The sequence below is a fragment of the Pseudophryne corroboree genome, chromosome 5 (assembly GCF_028390025.1).
Source record: "Pseudophryne corroboree isolate aPseCor3 chromosome 5, aPseCor3.hap2, whole genome shotgun sequence".
Taxonomy (NCBI): domain Eukaryota; kingdom Metazoa; phylum Chordata; class Amphibia; order Anura; family Myobatrachidae; genus Pseudophryne; species Pseudophryne corroboree.
In genome coordinates, this window is record NC_086448.1 from 730,072,260 (window position 1) to 730,089,789 (window position 17,530).

The 17,530-nt window shown below is 41.2% G+C and overlaps 1 protein-coding gene across 2 annotated transcripts in view; it reads right to left on the reverse strand.

Moving 5' to 3' along the window:
• LOC134928374 (carbonic anhydrase 2-like) overlaps positions 1–17,530 on the reverse strand; it is a 31,497-nt gene that overhangs the window by 7,754 nt on the left and 6,213 nt on the right. The window contains exons 4-5 of one of the 2 annotated variants that reach the window (XM_063924049.1): positions 2,797–2,915; positions 363–434 (exon numbers count right to left, since the gene is read on the reverse strand). In XM_063924049.1, the coding sequence (XP_063780119.1) occupies positions 363–434; positions 2,797–2,915 (191 nt within the window). Of the gene's footprint in view, positions 1–341; positions 435–2,796; positions 2,916–17,530 lie in introns of both variants that reach the window. The other variant, XM_063924048.1, reaches the window with a different exon arrangement.

A 17,530-nucleotide genomic window follows, 5' to 3' on the forward strand; every position in this document is an offset into this window, starting at 1 on the left:
TGTAATCATTTATGACAGTAGTTTAATATCAGGGATGACAATTACTATTTTTGAAAATTAAATAAAAAAAATCAAATATTGTCTGATTATATTACATGTATCCTTTGCATAGATGATACATTTTCAACAGTTTTAAAATACAAGATGACAATTCCCTTCCACATTACAGAGTGTAATCCAGCACAGAAGCCTTGTAATAGATGCTGGAATCTATGTGCTAGATACTCTAGCTGCAGTAAATATTTTAGCTATCTTTCTTCACTGTAACTTATTAGAGGCAGATGCTGTCGTTACAATACAACCAAGACAGAAATCCTAAATCAGCAAATTCATTATCTTACCTTTAGAAAAACGCCAATTACCGCAAGCCCATTGTAGTGTTTCACAGCTTCAGCAAAACTGCCGTATTGTGTGTTCCAGTGCACCAGATGGAGCTGCCGGGAAAGCAGAAATATAACACAGGTTAAACTAATTTTACAGACATTAGGGCGTTTCATTAGTGGTACCTTTGTTTATTTAAGCAGAATACTCCAGGTTCCAGCTAAGGGGCACAAAACAAGTGAAGGGCAGTACAGAACCCTACAGATAGTGGTGTGCACCTTAGGGGGGTATTCAATTAAGTGCCGTTTTTTCGACTGGACAAAAAAAAACGACACTAATTCAACACAGGGTATTCAATTGCAGGCATTTTCACCCATTTTTTAATCCATTTTCATCCATGTCATTTCACTTTTGTTTTTTGAATCGGCATGGGCAAAAATTGCACCAAAAACGGGCTAAAATGCCTGCGAATTCACCAAAAGAAGCATATCACGGGCGAATTTGGCAATACACGTGGTATTCGCCAGTGCCGGACTTTTCGACCAGTGGAAAAAAAACGGCACAGGTATTGAATAGGTCGAATGTAAATTGAACCTAAAAATGGACGTACAGTGCTGTTTTTCCGACTGGCCGAAAAACAGCACTAATTGAATACTCCCCTTAGTCTGCAACTGGATTTATGTGTTTGCAGGGCATGATGGCAGTGTTTGGAGAGAGCAATTGCTTGTCGATGACAAGAGTCTGGCAAAGTGAGGGCAAAGTAACCAAACCGGTGCGGCTTGTTTTGAAGAGCAATGCAAATACAAGAGTTGATATTGTGAATACGATTCTAGGAATTATATATTAAGGGATGGAGGAGAGCCATATTAAGGGGTGTTCTTACTATATGGAGGTGCATAAAGCCATTTCCACTCAGCAAAATGATTTAGTTTAGCGCCATCTGTGAGGTGAGGTCATGGGGTATATTTACTAACCCAAGCTTCTCACAGGCACAGATGATGAGCAGCGGCTCTGACCGATGCATTTTTAAAGCGGGAACATAAACAAATGCTGAACCAATCTGGTTGAGCATTTATTTCTTTTGCCATTTTAAATAAATTGGTCGAAGCCACGAAACATCAGCAGTTGTCACAGGTTAGTAAATATACCAGAAGGTGGCATCCTATATTGTAGGGGGCGTTTATGTGACATTTAAGGGTACATTTTGTTAAAGCTGCCAATTAACAGGACTCAATCAGACTTGCTTAACATTGATTTCTGTTGCCCTTTTAAAACTATTAGTCTGAACTGCCAAAGATCAGCAGCTTTGACAAACCATGCGTTAATAATTATACCCTTTAAACTGGTTCGCTGTACACTTCTTCATTTTGTCACCCACATCACAGTTTGTTCTGTCACGTTCTTGATAAATTTACTTGTAACCTTGGGGTGATTATGTTAATTAAAGTTATAGTTCTCAGTAAAAAAAACAAAATTTCATACTTGGCGCAATCTCTTTTCATACTGCTGTAATGAGATAACGTTATTCCCGTCATGTGGGTTTTGGGATTCTGCCAAACTTACTCCCTCTTCTATCCCTTCCCTAATTCCTCTATCCACATTGTGGTAGCACTGCAGAATTAACATCTCTATGTAAAAAAGATAAAACTTGTCTGTTATTTATACTAAAGTATGTGCATATAGCTCAGGCACCTGTGTCAGATTTAAATAGTGTGTTCCCCGTCTGTGTGTGATCTTGGCGTGGATATCCATTGGGATGGACTTTGTGACGTCAGTGACTGTGTAGGGGTGTGGTACATAATATTGACATTCAGAACATTGATATGGACGTTATGCCGACATGTTAAATGTTGACATTCCCAATGTCAACACTGGAATAACCGCGGCATTGCCAGAATGTCAACAGTCGACATATAATTTTCAGCTGACTTTAGCTTTAGCCCTGATCACAGCCTAACCCTGACTGCAGCCTATGATTAAAATGGAATGTTGACATGGTACCTGCCGACATTCACAATGTCAAGATGTAAATGTTTAGATTCAGACCATGTTGATATTCTGGTGTCAAAAATTCTGTATGTCAACATAATGACTGCATGCCAGTCCCTGACCTTGATAATTCTGTTCACAAAAGACTAAGAGGGACATTTACTTAGCAGTGATAAGAGCGGAGAAGTGAGCCAGTGGAGAAGTTTCCCCATCAACCAATCAGCAGCTCTGTATAATTTTATAGTATGCAAGTTATAGATGTTACTTCAGTGCTGATTGGCTGCCATGGGCACTTGTCCACTGTCTCACTTCTCCGCTCTTATCACTGCTTAGTAAATGTCCCCCTAATGTATATGAACTGTATCAGGCATTAAAGCTAGGACGTAGATCCCTTGTGCTGTCCTTATTACAATAATGATACTGCAGCGTGAATATATGATCAGAATGAATCATCTAAAGCAATGAGAAGTGACACCACCTGCCTACCTCTGCATCGTAGTTGCCTCCATTCACAGTGTGCTCGGAACCATGGCCATCACATGATCCCCAGTGAATGTGGAACTGCTTCAATCTGTAGGTTCCTTCCAGGGCTCCGCCTCTAACAACTGTAATTCCAGAACAAACAACAGATTACCATCTGCTTATCTATAACTACATCCTCATGTTCTTTTAATAAACACTTAAGAGACCATTGACCCATTAAGTGTCTCTTCCTACCAAGTTAGCTGAGGACTAATGAGTCACTCTTAATTAGTCAAATGCATGGTGACATGTGTCTCAAGCCAATCTTCTTAAATACATTGTTAAAGTTTTTTCTTAGTGAGGCTGTAAAATCTTCGCTTACATGTTCAGGCTCCCAACCAGAGTACAGGGAACATTCGCCCCATAGGAAATGATACAGAAATATACAAATATACTGTGCGCTTCCAGTGTTTTCAATGGCCAGTCACGTTTCCTAGCTTCTGTTTTTTTTATTTTTTTTATTATTTTTTATAATTTGCTATAAATATATTATTTTCTTCTATTATGTTCCCAATAAATTGCACAGTATATGCTATAGATGGGTACAATACAAACTCTATGCATGTCACTCTGTTACAATAATGCTATGATCTGGTGAGAACAGGCATTTAAAAAATAATAAAATTGGGATATGTTGCACTAATCGTTTATCTGACATACAGTAGTTACATTTATAACCTTCTTATATGATGCTTCAGTGAATTATTGCAACACATTTCTATCCACTAATCTCTGGTATTATTTTCCCTTGATGTATGTACTATCTGATATTTAAATAAAAAAGTCTAAAAAAAATTATAACTTTTTAAAAAAAACTTTTTAATATGTTGTTTATTTTTTAAATCAAAGGATTACTTAAAGCTTTAAGTATGTGATAACTGTATGAGCAGTACCCAGATGGAATGAATGTTCCATTGAAAAACACAAATTAAAAACAAATGGAAAAAAAAGAAATAAAAAGGTGTTTATAGTTGTTGCACATAAATATAGTATAGTACAATATACTGTATGTGTCTGTAAAGAATATCAAGTTAGATCTGGCCCTTTATGCTTGTGTTGTTCATATATTGCTGATAATAGAATTATCCAACCATCCCAACTGGATATTCACACAATGCATTACAACAGGCCAGTTTGTGACTGGTCTGAACCAGAAAATGGGGAATTTCTGCAAAAATGTACACATATGTTTCCAAATGTAAAGACAGATTTACAATGATGCAAATGTGTTTTGGCACTGTCATAGTAATTATTTATTTGTGTTTCTGCTTATTTATCTATAGGGAGGTACGTGTTGGCTATTGATCTATATGTGTATAGCAGTTACAGTGGTGATCATTGCTGCCTCCTTGTTCTGGGACCATGGGATAAAATTTGACCAGGGCAGAATTTGTATGTTATCCTCAAGTTCATAAATGTTTTCCCAGGCATGGGCAGGCAGGACCAGGGAGCAGAAACATATGGTAGATAGGATCTATCATGCCTATTAGACAACAACAAGTATGCATATTGGTGACTGGTGCTGGTCATTCACCAATCAGATTGCCAGGAGGTTCTACACACTGACAGATCAATAGCTGAAACTGTCCACCAATCAGAGTGCTGGGGGCAGTTTACTGGGTATGATGGCATCCCATCCAGATTACAATTACAGAATCTTTCTGTGGGGTAGGGATGGTTTGTGGGGGTGCCGCAGGTGGGGTTGATGTGGTGGTGCCGCAGGTGAGTGAGGGGGTCCGGTGCCACAGTGGGTGGCGGAGGAATGGTGCAGGGGTGCCGCAGGTGGGAGAGGGGCGGGTACAGTGGTGCTTGCGGGGGGAGGAGGGGGTTTGGAGCCACCGTGGGTGTTGAAGGGGGGTGTGGGGGTGCCGCGGATGAGGCCCTGACGTACTGCGAGTGAGGGAGGGGCGGGTAATGCTTCTCCTCATGGAAGCAGCTAAACTGTTGTCCTCCCTTTGGCAGTGGCTCTCCCGGATACTTGCACAGCAGCCAAGCAGCCAGCCACTATTATTAGCGCCGGTTTCCCAACATGCCACATTACAGGGAAGAAGATGCATCCAATAAACTACAGCTCCCAGCAGCCCTTAGTGCTGGAATGCTTCAGTGCTAAGGGCTGCTGGGAGCATTAGTTTATTTAGTGCATCTACTTAACTGTAATGCGGCGTGTTGGGACACCGGTGCTAACAATAGTGACTGGGTGGCAGAACTGACTGACTGGCTGAATCAATGTAAAAGGTGAATGCTGTGCAGTGTCAGCGACACTGCACACCCACTGCACTGCACAGCACTGTCACCTTTTACATTGATTCAGCGAACAGACATTACCCTCTCTATCACCCACTCTATCCATTACATTAGCCATCTCGGGCCTTCCAGGCCGGCAGCCCAGGTGCTGTGTTGCAGAGTCAGCACCTCTGGGGATCTGGGCACGGCTGTGGTGGGGAAGCACTTCTGTGACATCACATGCAGAGGAGGCTCCGGAGCTCAGAGAGTATGCAGCGCAGGGAGGGCTATGAAAGCCTTCCGCTGCGCCGCTTTCATACACATCTATGCCGGTGGCCGCAGCAGCTTTTGTTCTACCTGCGCCGCGGCTAGGAAGTGGGGATTGTTGATGCCGGAGGGGGCAGGCGGACTGGCAGCAGGACATAGGACGCTGCAGTATAAGGATTTTTTCCCCCTATCTGCAGCGCAGAGACTTGCTGCAGATGCAGTGGCATACCGTCCAACCTTACCTTTTTGTCAGGTACAGTACCTTTTTTTAATGGTCAGTACCGATTTTTGGCTCCAAACTTCCATTGAAAGTATAACAAAAGGGGCATGGCCATGTCACTTTACCCGTGGCCATGCCCCTTTTCGAATTTGTACCGATTTTTACATGTAAATTGTTGGAGGGTATGTTGCTGCACATGCAGTGGGCCTATTTTGGGGTGTGGACCTGGAACTGCAGCTCTATCAGCCACATTGTTAATCCTGCCCTGGTAACACACAGCAGCCAAAGGACAGAGCCTCCCATTGGATGTAACCTGTGTGGGAGGGCGTTTCTCGCACAATCGGCTGTGGACTGGGTGTGATAGACCTGCTGCTAACCCAATGAGAGCTCCTAGCCACTCCCAGCGTTATACACATAGGTACAGAGTCACAGATCTGGGCTATTATATAGGAGATTGATTGAGTTTTCAAAATCCCCATCCTTGAAAAAGCACAATCAGCGAAATGGGCATTAGTGTCTTCTGTTATTTACTTGAATGCTGTATGTAAGATCTCTTACTGTAGATTAGACCACAGGTTCTCATACTCGGTCCTCAGGACCCCACACAGTGCATGTTTTGCAGGTCTCCTCACAGAATCACAAGTGACATAATTCACTCCACCTGTGGACCTTTTAAAATGTGTCAGTGATTAATTAATACACCTGTGCAGCTGCTGGGTTACCTGCAAAACATGCACTGTGTGGGGTCCCGAGGACCTAGTTTGAGAACCACTGGATTAGACCATTGGAAGGTGGGCTTAGAATGTTAGATGAATGCATTTTTGGTACAATGTACCACTAGGTATCCAATACTCTGCAGGATTTGCTATATGCTATTTTGCATACCTAGCGCCTGTGGAAAACCAACGCCACAGACACATTATCAGTAATTCCCGGAACCTTACAATGAGATCACTACTGAGCGCTCCTGTAGCTACGTTGTATTATGTTACAAGAAAATAAACATTCAGATTTTTTTTTACATTTTATGTTGCAAGTGACAGAGGGGAACAAACTATTTATAATGACTCAGGTAATAAAATAACAACTGATATTGGGCCAGATGTACTAAGCCTTGAAAAGTGATAAAGTGGAGAGTGATAAAGGAGCAGCTAATAAGTTCCTAACTGCCATGGTACAGGCTGGGTTTGAAAGATGACAGTTAGAAGCTGGTTGGTACTTTATCGCTCTCCACAGCCCACTTGATCACTTTTCAAGGCTTAGTACATCTGCCCTACTGTGAGAACCATTAGTATAACTGACAATTCTTAGAACTATCCCTAACACTGTAGTTAAAAGATATCTACTTAATAGTGTTTCCTTGTCACACTAATTCTAATTGCTGGACACCACCTGCACCTGCAAAACTTGGAGCTTACATTACATACTGTACCTCCCTAATACTCAGGGCTAATTATAGGTGCTGCTGTTTAAAGTAATCTTGCAAATGAACTAGAATTACAGTGTGCACACTGTTTCATGAGATATTAGGTCATGTGCTACTGCTAATAATAATAATAATATCTTCTATGCATGTTATGACCCTTGATGGTTGACAAAAGTTGAATATTCTCCTTTTGACTATAAATGTGGCTGTGAAATCACAGTTACTGTAGCATTTCAACTTTAGGTCACACACAGTGATTATCTAACTCAGTGATCCTGCAGTCAATCACTGGAATTTTGGTGTCCAAAATCGTAATAAGGACAGAGGCTGATACTGTATGTGGATAACAATGTACCTGTTAGCCATTACAGGTTGAGTATCCCATATCCAAATATTCCGAAATACGGAATATTCCGAAATACGGACTTTTTTGAGTGAGATTGAGATAGTGAAACCTTTGTTTTCTGATGGTTCAATGTACACAAACTTTGTTTAATACACAAAGTTATTAAAAATATTGTATTAAATGTCCTTCAGGCTGTGTGTATAAGGTGTATATGAAACATAAATGAATTGTGTGAATGTACACACACTTTGTTTAATGCACAAAGTTATAAAAAATATTGGCTAAAATTACCTTCAGGCTGTGTGTATAAGGTGTATATGAAACATATATGCATTCTGTGCTTAGATTTAGGTCCCATCACCTGATATCTCATTATGGTATGCAATTATTCCAAAATACGGAAAAATCCCATATCCAAAATACCTCTGGTCCCAAGCATTTTGGATAAGGGATACTCAACCTGTACTTTCATTTAGTTTAACTGTTGATTTATTACCACACTGTAGAGAAAGATAATTTGATCAGCCAACATCAGGGTTCTCATAATAAATAATAAATATATAATAATACTGAAAAATAAATTGTTGCTCTTTGATCTAGTGTAATATTCCACATACCATAATTATATATCTTGGTACTATTAGTTGAAGGTATCCACTTATCTACAGCAGGACACACATATTTATTAATACACCTGTAAATCTCCATATAGATAAATAGGCAGTGCAAGCACATATCTCACTATAGATAAATAGGCAGTACAAGCACATATCTCACTATAGATAAATAGGCAGTGCATGCACATATCTCACTATAGATAAATAGACAGTACAAGCACATATCTCACTATAGATAAATAGGCAGTGCAAGCACATATCTCACTATAGATAAATAGGCAGTACAAGCACATATCTCACTATAGATAAATAGGCAGTGCATGCACATATCTAACTATAGATAAATAGACAGTACAAGCACATATCTCACTATAGATAAATAGGCAGTACAAGCACATATCTACATAAATAGGCAACACATGCACATATCTCCCTATAGATAAATAGACAGTACAAGCACATATCTCCTGCAGTACAAGCACATATCTCCCTATAGATAAATAGGCAGTACAAGCACATATTTCCCTATAGATAAATAGGCAGTACAAGCACATATCTCCCTATAGATAAATAGGCAGTACAAGCACATATTTCCCTATAGATAAATAGGCAGTACAAGCACATATTTCCCTATAGATAAATAGACAGTACAAGCACATATTTCCCTATAGATAAATAGGTAGTACAAGCACATATCTCACTATAGATAAATAGGCAGTACAAGCACATATTTCCCTATAGATAAATAGGCAGTACAAGCACATATCTCTCTATAGATTTATGGGCAGTACAATCACATATCTCCCTACAGATAAATAGGGAGTACAAGCACAGATAAATAGGCAGTACAAGAACATATCTCCCTATAGGTAAATAGGCATTACAAGTACATATCTCCAGATAAATAGGCATTACCAGGGCATAGATTCATACTACCTATTTATCTACAGAGAGATATGTACTTATTAAAAATATGAAAGTGGAACAAGCAATTAGCCTACAGGAGTATCTGAGAGTTATTATCTGAGAGTTATTAACATAGGGGTAGGGTAATAGGGAGTGTCTTAGATTTAATTTTCTCTGTTATGCAAACATAGAGTAGGCATGGCATTCCCACTTTATATTGCTGAACAATCAAATGGAGTCATGTTGTAGGCTTGCGCATACTGTACATACATTACATGACTCAGTTACGTGCGGTGAGGTGAGGCAGGTGAGGCATACTCCAGTATACTCCACAGTATTGACTATAAAAATGATATGAAAATTACAAATTAGATACAGGTTGAGTATCCCATATCCAAATATATCGAAATACGGAATATTCAGAAATACGGACTTTTTTGAGTGAGAGTGAGATAGTGAAACCTTTGTTTTTTGATGGCTCAATGTACACAAACTTTGTTTAATACCCAAAGTTATTAAAAATATTGTATTAAATGACCTTCAGGCTGTGTGTATAAGGTGTATATGAAACATAAATGAATTGTGTGAATGTAGACACACTTTGTTTAATGCACAAAGTTATAAATAATATTGGCTAAAATTACCTTCAGGCTGTGTGTATAAGGTGTATATGTAACATAAATGCATTTTGTGCTTAGATTTAAGTCCCATCACCATGATATCTCATTATGGTATGCAATTATTCCAAACTACGGAAAAATCCTATATCCAAAATACCTCTGGTCCCAAGCATTTTGGATAAGGGATACTCAACCTGTATTAAAAATATCTTCTTTGTATTATTCTAAGCTTTTTTTATAGTCAAAACTCTGGAGTACAAAGTCTATGACAGGAGAGTCAGTGCCTCCCCGTCCTATCTATTCCGCATATCTCTGGTCAAACCTGTGTATATCTTTTATCATCTCTGAGGAAGCTGCTGATGAGCTGTAGGCGGAGAAATGCGTAATCCGTCACTCTAGTCCGGTACCGGCTAATTCCATATGGCACACCTACTATATACCAGCAGCTGCAGCCTGAAAATTGGACACTCCAGATATGGCACCGCAAAAGATTTAAAAGCACCAGGAGCCGGGAGGAGTCTTTGGATGTCTATCTAAGAGACTGGCTAATCAGGAGATATAAAAGCCGCTTGTGCTACGCTGTGCAGTACTGCTATTAACTCTGCAAAGCAAATGCACTATAACTGCCTAATCAATTAATATACTAATACAGCTGGACTAATCATTTGTTCAACATTTGCTGTATGCTGTATGCAATAACTCTAACAACTATATGAGCTCTACTAATATCAGGACTATTGCACTAATTGAGCTGGATTAATTTGTCCAATGAAAAGCTGTTAAATTGATGATTTAACTGTTTGTGTGTGTCTATGCAAGTGTATAATCTTCTCATACAGACAGATATGTGGAGTTTAAGTAAATACTGTCCGGTATTGTGAGTTTAGTTTTTATATATGTTTTATGTGTAATTAAATAAATTATACACGATTCTTTAGAAGCGCTGTTCTTGTTTTTATGCACCTGTGTATAATGCCCACATGTATATACTGCTGCACCTGTGTATAATGCCCACATGTATATACTGCTGCACCTGTATATTGCCTACATGTATATACTGCTGCACCTGTGTATAATGCCCACATGTATATACTGCTGCATCTGTGTATAATGACCACATGTATAAACTGCTGCAACTGTGTATAATGCCCACATGTATATACTGCTGCACCTGTAAATAATGCCCACATGTATATACTGCTGCACCTGTGTATAATGCCCACATGTATATACTGCCGCACCTGTGTATAATGCACACATGTATATACTGCTGCACCTATGTATAATGCCCACATGTATATACTGCTGCACCTGTGTATAATGCCACATGTATATACTGCTGCACCTGTGTTTAATGCCCACATGTATATACTGCTGCACCTGTGAATAATGCCCATATGTATATATTGCTGCACCTGTGTATACATAAACCCTTGAGCTCTCATATTGTGTATAAATCTGGCTCTGGTACTAGCCAGTGCCTCCTGAGCCATTTACGTCACTGCAGGATTCCTATCTCAGTCATACAGCAACCTCGGAGACTGGCACACTACACTGATTACCCTGCAGGAGCATACAACATATGTAACCGCTGCAGGACAGACAGTACAAGAGTAGCATGAACACAGTTACACTGAAGTGAAGGAAAATATTTGGCAATTAATGTAACGCTACATCTTGTCTATTGCTTTCCATTTTAAGCGGCAAGATACCTGACTCTATATGCCATTAGCTTGTTCAATAATGCTACGTAGTGAGGAAATAATTCGATTGTAGGAAAACAATATAATTATTTTGTAGTTTAATTTAAATTTAATTGAAAGCTTATTATGTAGGAACCATAAAAGGCCACTTTCTGACCATAAAAAGCAATCTTCTGAACTTCACAATGCAGTGACATTTAACTATCTCTCCACTTAATGGAATAATAGCCAAATGACTTTTAGCAATAATCCTCTTACAGCAGGTATGTTGATGATGCCGGTAGTCCTGTAGTGTGGCAGACACTCCCCCCAAATAGAACTAGGAAGAACAATGACAGCACACAACTTCTGGCTATGTGGGTAAATACAGTATGTATATATATATATACACACACACACACACACACACACACACACACATATATGTATATATATATATACATACACACATAGATAGATAGATAGATAGACCACACACACACACCTATATATATATATATATATATATACTACACATTAATAAGTATACGAGACGGGATGGTAGATGTGATTCCATATCACACACACTGCTCCTCTGAATCTCCTGTTTGATGTATGTTATGCCTCTCTCACTTGCTTTGGACATCAATAAAACCAGTTAAACGTAAAGGAAATTAATTAGATAAATGTCCTATGTTGTATCAGTATACAGTATGACAAATTAAGGAATGACAAATGGCGAAAACCTTGGAACATTAAATGCTTCACAGATATCGTTCCTACCACCGTGAATAAAATATTGGATCCTAGGTTGTTTGGTGAATCTAGTATTAATCTAGTATTAACATCGGGATGACACTGATGTGCATGTGAAGCAACACAATGGACAGTTAAGTAAACAGACAAGGGAAACTTTGTTAAAGACAGGCAAAGTCATAGTCAAATATAAAAGGACAGGAGCAGGAGGGGGAGAGATACACAATGACAGACAAGGGTAAAGCCTGCACTTGTTATCATTCTCACAAAATATCACACTGGAAATGTAAAATCAGCAAGGTGTTTATATTATTAATGCAGCAAAACAAAAAAAGGGGAAAGCAGCGCTAGTTTACCTGCTGTACAGAAGCTTGTGCTGGAGGTATAGGTGAGTTTTAAAATATATTTTACTAATGGGCTTCTGATTGAGCGACTGATACATTTTTGTGAACTGGATGGCACAGTCCTAAGCTGGTTCAAATAATTTCTCACAGGCAGGTCACAGAGAGTATCGTCTGGATTATTCTCATCACCACCAGTGCCATTGCCATGTGGTGTCCCACAAGGTTCTATACTATTCCCCATGCTTTTTGCAGTATACATGCTCCCATTGGGTGAAATAATCAGGTGCCATGGGCTAGTCTACCACTGCTATGCAGATGATACACAACCGTACTTGTCCTTTGCTCCGGGCACTGATAACCCAATAGCAACCCTAATTGGCTGTTTAGCTGAACTTCAGAAGTGGATGAGTGCTAGTTGGCTGCGACTGAACCCGGATAAAACAGAGGTCCTTATGATAGGACCGCAACATCAAAGGACAAGACTGCAGCATAGCCAACCAACTGGACTTACACTCGGGGATTCAGAATTACAAACCACTGATCATGTGCAGAATCTTGGCGCTGTCCTGGATGGTGGCTTGACACTTAAACATCAGATATCAGCCACAATCAAATCCTCATTCTTCCACCTGAGGAACATAGCCAGAATCAAGCACTGAATTCCCTCAGATGATCTGCCAAAAGTCATCCATGCATTTGTATCATCTCGATTAGACTACTGTAATGCCCTCTACCTTGGTCTCCCAGCAAAAGAATTGCACCGCTTACAGCTGGTGCAAAATACAGCTGCCAGGCTGTTAACCGACCAGCCCAGTTCTAGCCACATAACCCTGTTCTAGCCACATAGATCCCTTCACTGGCTGCCTGTAAGATGGCGAATCATCTTCAAGATTGGTATACTGAGTTTCAAAGCATTACATGACCAGGGCCCAAGGTACCTGAAGCAGCTACAGACCCCATACTGCCCTACTTGATTACTGCGATCTGTAGATGAAGGACTTTTAGCAGTACCTAGAATCTCCCGTAATTCATCTGGAGGTCGAGCTTTTAGTCATGCAGCTCCGACTCTATGGAACTCACTTCCCCGCACAGTGCGAGAGGCCCCAAATATAGAATCCTTCAAAAGTAGACTCAAGACTTTCCTGTTTACTCAAGCATTCCCATAATTGTCCCTGTAGTATTTACATGCTTCTGTATTTTATGAAAATCTGTTCTGTACTTCATGATTTTCTGTACTATATTATGCTATGTATCTGTTAAGCGCCTTGAGTCCTATTGGAGAAAAAGCGCTATATAAATAAAATAATAATAATAATAATTATTATTATTATTAATAATAATAATCACTTGACGTACAATAAAACCCCTTTTCATACAAGCCTTTTTCCACTAAGTAAACCAGTGTTGCCTTTCCCCCCTTTTTGCTTTAATGTTTTATATTTGAGGTGTTAGCAGTCACCTATAGGCATTTACTTTGTACTGACTGGTATTGCTCAGCGCCCGCCGGGTACCATGTGACCTGAAATAGAATAACAGCAGATCATAAGGTGTAAGGGATCTTTGTGTTACAGTGGTGCCCATGTGTTGGATGGTACTGTGGTGCCCATGTGTTGACCAGGGCTGTGGTGCCCATGTTCTGACAAGTGCAATGGTGCCCGTGTGTTAGCTGGTACTCTGGTGCCCATGTGCTGACAAGTGCCATGATGCCCATGTGTTGGCTGGTACTGTGGTGCCAATGTGCTGACTAGTGCTGTGGTGCCCATGTGTTAAATGGTACTGTGGTGCCCATGTGTTGACTAGGGCTGTGGTGCCCATGTTCTGACAAGTGCAATTGTGCCCGTGTGTTAGCTGGTACTCTGGTGCCCATGTGCTGACAAGTGCCATGATGCCCATGTGTTGGCTGGTACTGTGGTGCCAATGTGCTGACTAGTGCTGTGGTGCCCATGTGTTGGATGGTACTGTGGTGCCCATGTGCTGTCAAGTGTGATAGTGCCCATGTGTTGGCTGCTACTTTGGTGCCAATGTGTTGGTTAGTACTATGGTTCCCATCTGCTGACTAGTGCTGTGGTGCCCATGTGTTGACTGGTACAGTGATGCCCATGTGTTGCATGGTACTATGGTGCCCATGTGTTGGCTGGTGCTGTGGTGTTCCTGCCAGGGACTGTAACAAAAAAAAAAGCTGTAGCGACATGCTTTATAACAAAGTATATAATGCAGGGAGAATAGCAGAGTGAATGCTGGCTGTACGTACTGTCATACCTACAATGAGTGTACAGTACAGTGTATTGTAGGAGCCAATGACTGAGCTCTGAGTGCATATGAGTGAAATACGGCATATACAGACATGTTTAGTGACTGCTCCCGCACATATACAGTTGGTCACCCTTGCAGACTCACCCTAAATATTAGGGATACTCCCTAAAATAGTAAGGATCTCACTGAGTCTGGCAATCTCCCTGAGGCAGTGTTTACGCGTGCGCAATCCACTGGTGATGTCACCACTTTCCGGCCCACCATGGAGGAAACACTAGTGCTATATTACTAGGTACAATGGGAGTAGGTCACTTTTATGGCACGCCTCTCAGGCAGAGGTGTACACGCGCTTGTCTGAGCTGCGCACTTAGGCGTTGCTGTCACAATCTCACTGAAATGCTTTTTTAAAGGTAGGCAAGTATTTTGTTATATATATAAATACATTCAGAAGATGTCTGTAGATGAGATATTGGCCTGTACTGTATGTGTGTGATGACACGTGATGACACAGCCGGCGCTTTGTATCGCACAGTGGTAAAAGACACGTGGTTACTTTCCTAGCCCTGGTCCTACACATGGACTTCACCAATTGCCAATATGTTATTAGTTATATGTTAGGCAATATTGTATTGTATTGTGTGGTTATTATATTGTACAGTTATATTTTATCTGTTATATTTGGTATATGTAGTTTATTTGGTTATTATATATTCAATGTAATTGTTAACTGAATAAGTCTAGGCCAGAGTGTTAGTAAAATAGTTAAATCAGTTCATTGTAATGTAAGTCCCCTAGCTGTACACTCAGATGTGATTAGGATGAGTAGGTTATGTAGTAAACAGGTTCTGTATGGAGATGCAGGTAATCTGATCCTGTGCACTCCATTGTGTACAAGAGTCCAGACACCTCGTCTCCACTCCTGACTGACCAGCTTGTGTGATGAATAGACAGGGGAGGGTATAACAAGAGGAGTGAGCTCTGCTGGGGGAGAGAGATCTGACAGAGAAGGTTAGAGAGTGACAGGAGACTGGCTAAGAAGTAATGTTCTGTCAGGAGTTCCAGGAGGGAATTGTCGTGTAGAATTGGATCACAGAAGTGTGCTGAGCTGTTTATAACCCATTCTGTTCAATAAACCACTGTTGGTTTTTCATCTACCACCATGACTGAGTGATTTGGAACCCAGTATCCTCACATTTGGTGGCAAGCAGAGGGATCACTCAGGTTACAAGCATGGATGCAAGATATTACAGCAGATTGGAGGCAGCAGCACAATATTACAAAGACATCAAGAAGGGAGTCCTGCAAGGACTGTGTCATGGAAACAAAATTGTAATCAATACAGTGGATACCAAGGAATCCCAAATTGGAAAATTGGCTCAATGGGACTTTGAGCACCCTTGTGATAAGGAGGAAGAAGAGGATATGGTCCAGGCCTCAGCGGAGGAGACCAGTAATGGAACCAGGGCAGTGGAGCTTGTGGTTGGAAGTTTGTCAGCATATCGGCAGGCTGGGAAGCCGGATCTGTTATTTATAGTTACCCAAATGCAGTACATTTGGGAGTACTGGAATGAAGCTCAGTGGGAAATCAGCAGGTGGAGAGTATCCAGCATACAGGACAAGTTGTGTCATCCTGGGAATGCGTTCATGCACTGCAGAAGTGAAGCAGCCACATGGAATCTGCTAGGGGAGCCAGAGTTTGAGGAATTCAGGGAGGAAGTGATCAAAACAGTGGCCCAAATGACACAAAGTATACAATATACAGAGACGGAAGGGCAAGTGCAGAGTAAATTCTCTTCCTGGACAGAGCCAGAGGAAGTGGCATTGGATCGGGGGCCCCTAGATACACCAGCATGGCGAGACATTGAGGAAGAAGTCGCTACTATCACCCGACCACCACTCGAGCAACAGAGCCTCCAAAGGAATCCTTCAGGTAAGCACCAACCAGTCCTGGCTACTGAGCCATTTACGGTGTTGTGTTTGGGGGAGGCTACTGAAAATGAGAAGGAAGTGGGGTCTCTCATTCAAACACCCCAGAAGAAGATGCACTATGCCTTCCCATTTGCAGAGGTGGAAGAGGAGATCTCTGTGAGGGCAGCAGTAGGTGGTAATGTCCCAACTATAAGCATGGCTAGTGCAGACAGTGTCTCACTTCAGGCTGATCAGCATATTCGGCTGAGGGAGGCCTATTGTGAAGCTATGTTCATAGCTGCCCCAGTTATTTTATCAGAAAAGGATGTTCAGGAAGGTCCCAGTGTATCCCCAGCTATTGTATCTCTCCCAGAAGATTCTGGAGGTCTGTTCCCATTCAGTGAACTTGATGGTAAGGAGCTGCAGTCTGTATGCCAGAATCTTCCCTGTGACTCAGAGAAAATCCAGGTATCAGACATGGTGAAAATAGCATCAGCTCAGGAACTGGAAGGGAACATGTTGCTCTACCCTAGGGCACCTGAATGTGTTTTGGACTGGCATTGTGTGCAAGGTGAAATGACTGACTCTAACCAGGACAATGGTGTTCAGCCAGGACATGTAGCAGTGAATGGAGAAGGTAATGCCACTGTCCCTGTGAACCTACATCCATGTTCCAGTACAACCATGGTCGAGTTGGTGGGTACACACAAGGAAGCTGAGCAGATTGTACTCCAGGCCAAAGCATACAAGACTCAGAGTAGGATCCCACAAGTTACCCAGCCAGCCAGGCTGGAGGAAGCATTTACCCAGGATAGCACAGAAGAAACTTCTGGCATGGAGGAATCCCCATTGTGCCCTGACAATTACCATACCCGTGATTCATGTTTGGGGGAGGGAAGCCACTGTCCTGATGCACCAGAGGTGATGGAAGTGGGGTTCCCAGGGAATACATTGTTGGGGAGGGAGAGTGAGGGCCCCAGAGATCAGATTTTGTTTATGGAGGAAAACTGTGACTATCTGAAATTTGAGGTTACCCAGTTGGGTGTAGGGGAATTATTAAGTCCCCAGGCTCAGTTATTGGATTTACTGAATTACACTGTTGCACATGCAGTTACCCCAACCCAGCGGCT